Source organism: Gavialis gangeticus, unplaced genomic scaffold, assembly GCF_001723915.1.
Source record: "Gavialis gangeticus isolate Ggan-Ray unplaced genomic scaffold, GavGan_comp1, whole genome shotgun sequence".
Classification (NCBI taxonomy): Eukaryota; Metazoa; Chordata; order Crocodylia; family Gavialidae; genus Gavialis; species Gavialis gangeticus.
The window spans coordinates 30512496-30518212 of NW_017729030.1; the positions used below are offsets into that span (position 1 = coordinate 30512496).

Here is a 5717-nt window from a genome sequence, read left to right on the forward strand (position 1 = left end):
GCTTGAGGCAATTGTTCCTAGTCCTGTCCCCAGTGGTCAGAGAAAAGCCCATCTCCCTACTCTCTATAATCACCCTTCAAGTATTTGAACACTGGTATAAAATCCCCTCCCCTCCCCCGTCATCTCTTCTCCAGATTTCGCTCTCTCTCTCTCTCTCTGCCAGGTTCACCACACCAATAAAGGGATTCTAGTAACAGTGAAATCCAAAGGATGGGCATCTGAGTAAAGGATTCTGAACCATCTGCAAATCTGACTTTGAAAAAATTATAATGCATTAGGGGGGAATTAAAAGGGTGTACCTGAAGTATGTACTTTTGCATCATTCATTGTGCCTAGAAAATGGGTGAAATTATTAGCGAGTCAGAATTTTACATCCTTCATAAAGGGAAACATTTTTTTTTTTTTTTTTTTTTTAAAGAGGAAGTACCTACAGCATAAAACCGCTGATTTTTTGGCCTTGATTTTTTCCAGAAAAAGCTAATGATTCTGGTTTGTAAGCATCTTTTACGCAGTATGCTCAGCCATTATTACTGAGGTTGGCTAGTTTAGTTTTTTGTTTTGTTTTTTTAAAAATCAATGGATGTCAGAGGATGAACTATTACTTTACTGAAAGGCTTACAGTTGACTGTTATCATTCCAAGGCAAAAGAGCTCCTGCAAGCTCCTCTGAGACGCAAAAAGACATCTGCTGAATTAAGCAGCCAAACCAAGAAAATAACTTTATTTTAAAAGACCATAGCCAAACTTCCGATTTTCAAAGGTTCTCTCATATGCTCTATAGCTTGAAAGGCCAGGAAGCTTCTCGATGCCTGCATGGCTCCCAACAAGGCAAAGCAAACAGTGGACTTTTCGTAAGTGAGCAGAACCCTGCATTGCCCCCGTCAGGCTATGGAAGCAGAGTGGGGGGGGGGGAACAAAATCAGAATGGAGAACCTAGGCTGCTGTTTTGATCCATACTTATACAACTATAAATCTCAGTCATTACCACAAATACATACCCTAGATTCACTATGGTGGATCTCTAGCTACATATCACAATAAGGCATTAAAATTATTAAAATGTTATTTCACATTTAAAATGATTTTTTTAAAATGTTCTATACTCTAAAAACACATAATATTTTCTTCAATAACATCAATATATCTTATTTTGGGCTTTTTTTCCTTTCTTAATCTCTCTTGCTCCTACGAACATTCCCCACCTTGTCTATTCTCCAATGCCACTATGTATAATCCTTCCTTCTATTTGTCTATTTTCCTCTATCCCTACCTTATTTTTTATTCCTTCCTGCTTCATCATTTCATATCATTTTGTTACTCCCCTTCCTCTCTCATAGCCTACTTGGTACTTCCTCTTCTATCCACATGCTTATTCATGGTGTGAATAACATGAAGAGCTGATTATGTATAGCACAATTCAGGTAGGACCCTGGGCAGGACAGCTAGAGGTTCCTAGAGCATCAGCACCACTAACACAGTGGCAAATATTTTATATTGTCCATCAGAGCTGACTAGCCCATTTGTGCTTAGCATTTAAAGAAGCAGTAATGGGTACCAATCAGCAGAAATTCTGCATTGTTTCTGAAATCCAGAATCTGTTTGTAGTACTGAAGTATGGTAGACCCACTATACTTCTTTTCTTCTACCTTTCCCATAGAAGAAAAATTCCAAGAATCAAGAAAAATTTTTAGCTTCCAGCAGCTTGTTTCCCCAGTCTCTCTCACCCAGGTGTTCAGGTCATCTAGGGAACTGGGCTTCTCAGAAAACAGACACCCAAAGTCACAGGGAACTGGCCAACCACATCCCAAGATAGTAGGGGTGTGCAAAGCAGGCCATATTCGATTCGGATTTGGCCCGATTCGGGGGATGGTGATTTAATTTGTTGATTTGGATTACTGTCCCAATTCCATTCAACTGAATCCAAATCTGAAGATTCGATGCTGATTCAGAGAATCAGCAATTCAGTCATAGACACAGCTTTAAATGTTCTTTTCTATGTACCTTGAAGTACCAGGTGTGGCTTGTGAATGCTGAGATGGTGGGGCAGATGGAGCATCCCACAGGAGCACGGTGGGGCTCCTCACGTGCTCATCAGTGGACCCGGAAGTACTTTTGGTTTACTTCCAGGTCTGCTGCGGAGCGCGCAGAGGATCCCCCTGCGCCCCTCTGGCTTGGCGATCAGCTGCAGGGGGACCCCAGGTGCCCCACCAACCCAGGAGGCACCAGTTGCCGAGCTGGGGGTGAGGGTGGAGGGTCCCCCATGTGCGCTGCAGTGGACCCGTAAGTGCTTCTGGTCCACTTGAAGGTCTGCTGCCAAGTGTGATGGGACCCCCGCCCCACACTCCCGTGGGACGCTCCATCTGCCCCACCATCTCAGTGTTCACAAGCCGCCTGGTACCTTGAGGTATGCAGAAAAAGCATTTAAAAGCTATGTCTGAATCGTTGAATCTCTCCGAATTCATTCGGAGGGTTCCGATTCAATTCGGACTGATTAAAGGGTTTCCTGATTCTATTTGGATTGGGAGATTCGGCTGCCGAATCGGTCCGAATCTCCGCCAAATCAAATCAGCGACCAAAGTTTTGCACAGCCCTACCAGACAGCAGACAAGTCTGAAGAGGCAGCCAGGTGGCTGCCTAGGGATTCAAAGGAACTGGCTGGTTGTACTGCTGGTCAGCTGCAAAGTGGACCAACCCAAGTTGCAAGGAAAGCCAGCCCGGTTAGTAAGATTATGTCTGCTCCCTAAACTACCCAAAGCTGATGGGGAAACCTGGCACATAGGCAAGCGTCAGAAGTTCAGATGGAATTGATATGTTTCTTCAGAAAACCATTCTGGAAAAATTCCAGTGCAATAGTTAAAGCCAGCTGAAAAAAGCATCTTTAAAAGTTTTATTTGCAAGCATTTTACACTTGTGATGCAGGTATCAATGATGGTTTCTTATAATCCTTTACTAACTTCTTGTAGCTAAAATCTAAAGACTGGGCTACAACAGATTGAGAAAGATACTCATGGCCAATAATAACTTGAAAAAAAACAAACAACTCCAACCCAAAGAGGCAATTAAAAACAAAACACAACCCAAACACACAGTTACAGTAATTAAAACAAAGCTACCCAAAGTCTCACATATATTTTATTCCCATAAAAACTGAATGTAAATAAGTACTTTACCTGCTGCAGCTTGTCCTGTTGTTCTAGAACATACTTCATAGGTACCATCTGGCACAACACCTATATACAAAGTAAAATATGCACTGGCTAGACAGATGTTTCATATCAGATTTGCAAAATTCTACTGATCCATTTGTCCTACAGTTGAGTGCATGCACTCTTTTAAACACTCATTTTAAAAAAAAAGTGCATGAATGCATATACACTGCCATCATAACAAATCAGAGAGTGATTTTATTTCCATCTGTCGTACATTTTCTTGATAATTTTGTAAACTGAAACAGATTGATATTCAAAGAGTATGCGCTAAGAAATTTTCTTTAGACTACCAATAAAAAGACATTATATTTAATTGCAAAACTGGAATGCTTTAAGACAGCAACTTGTTACAAATACTATTTAATAAATATATTTAAGTCTTTTAATGCATTGAGTCATTTTAAACTTTCAACAGAACACTGATCTGATTGTCATGGTGACGATGACAAACCATAAAACAATAAAATAAACTCTCCTGATGTGGTCAAGAGAGGGGGTACTGAAGACAAAACACTAGATTCTGTATATTGAAATGCTATTCTTGGAAAAAGGGAAGTCTGAAGTTTAAAGTTTTAAGGGTACTAAAAGTCTATCAGGTACAGAAAGGGATCCAATCTACATAATGCTGTATTTGAGTTTCAAAATGCAATCATCTCTTTCACAGTCTCTTTGTGAATCTTCAATAGTTCTCCAAAGCCTACAAAAGATTAGAGAGGACTACAGATATGTGCTCCCCTGCCTCTAGTGCCCAAGACAAAATTAGAAACACTTACAAGCATTCATGACTAGATCCCCTCTTATTTCTGGTTTCCAGTCATCCCAACTGGTCTCAAAGCCATCAGCAAAACGGATACAGAAGTTTTTAAAATGCCCTTTGCTAACAAGAGACTCTGAAGAGCAGGCAGTGATTAATGTGCTTTCAATAGTCAGGACTAGAGCAGACCCAGTGTCGAGATCTGCAGTGTGGTTAGACTGTAAAAAAAGAAAAGAAAAAAGAAATAAATGAATTGTACAGAAAAAGTAATTTACTGGTAGCTGCAGACTCAAAATGGTTCTCTACAGGATTTTTCAGTTAACAGGCTCATACCTTTCTTACATCCTTCTCTATTTTGCTAGTAATATAGAGAGTGTAATACAGAAAGTTTCAGAAGTGTCAAGTCCATGCATACAACATCCTGGACCCTGTCCTTTTCAGTCAATGCAGCCTTTACGGTTGTCAGCAACTACTAACTATTAATTTATTACTTCCTATCCACTATTAAAATCATCACTATGAAATAGTTAACACTGATGCTGAAATATGCATAGGCTTGAAAGCAGATACTTGAGGCTTATGGGCGAGAAGATTTCATAGACAGTAGGACTGGAAGGGACCTCGAAGATCATGGAGTCCAGCCCCCCGCCCAAAGGGCAGGAAGTCAGCTGGGGTCATAGGATCCCAGCAAGATAAGCATCCAATTTGCTCTTGAAGGTGTTCAATGTAGGTGCTTGAACCACCTCTGATGGCAGGCTGTTCCAGACCCTGGGGGTTCAGACAGTAAAGAAATTCTTCCTTATGTCCAGCCTGAAATGGTCTTGCAGTAGTTTATAACCGTTCGACCTCATCATTCCTTGGGGCGCTCTGGTGAACAAATGTTCCCCCTGATACTGGTGGTCACCCCTGATAAAGAGGGGAGAGGGATACAGTTGTACCAGGCCCCCAAACCTGGGATCCCCCCAAAACTTTATTTTTAATTCACATTAAGATATAATGAGTAAGATAATAATTGGAAGTAGCATGTGTACATATAAAGCAGAAAAATATCATCTCTATACATTTAATTTCCAAACTTATGAATTCTGCTTAGAATTTAAGTAGAATTCCTCTAGTCACTATTTCCAAAATGAGAGGTGGGGGCCTCCTCCTACCAAGAGGAACCAGGCCCCCAAAATTCTCTTATAAGCCTTGATGACACTACAGTGAAAGAGTTAGTCCCAAGATATGGCCTGACCATTAAAAAGTTCTACACACATTCCTGAAAGGTTTTGTCCTACTCAAAATATAATGATAATCACCACCATTGCCTTCAGGATGTAGATCCTAGTTTTCTAAATGGAAGCTAATAAGTGAATATCAAATACCAAAACACTCCTGAATACAAGTTGAAGCTTACAAGTTACATTCTCTTTATGGAACTCTGTGTAAAGTAAACTGGCCAGGACTGCCTGAATTTTTCCTACCATCTGAGCTGCACGTTATAGCTACTAGGAGGTATGTCTCATGAAACTCATGTTATCACCAAGGACTCAGAAGAGAAATGCACTTGGAGGTCCCATGGAGTCAGGGGACTCCTAAACTAGGAGAAACACATATACATATATGTACATATACATACACACAAACATATGTCTATATAGATATAGAGAGAGAGCGCAAGAGCAAGAATGACCTTTGAGGAACATGACAAATGCAGGCCAAGAAACACAAGGGAGGCGTGCAAAAAAAAAAAAAAAAAAAAAAAATTTTTCC

At 40.5% G+C, this 5717-nt stretch overlaps 1 protein-coding gene across 3 annotated transcripts in view; it reads right to left on the bottom strand.

Annotated features, from left to right (window-relative positions):
• Positions 1 to 5717, bottom strand: part of KIAA1109 (KIAA1109 ortholog) — a 299447-nt gene that overhangs the window by 73899 nt on the left and 219831 nt on the right. For 2 of the 3 annotated variants that reach the window (XM_019522065.1, XM_019522064.1), the window contains exons 58-59: positions 3982 to 4180; positions 3170 to 3229 (exon numbers count right to left, since the gene is read on the bottom strand). In XM_019522065.1, coding sequence (XP_019377610.1) covers positions 3170 to 3229; positions 3982 to 4180 — 259 coding nt within the window. Of the gene's footprint in view, positions 1 to 299; positions 333 to 3169; positions 3230 to 3981; positions 4181 to 5717 lie in introns of all 3 variants that reach the window. The other variant, XM_019522063.1, reaches the window with a different exon arrangement.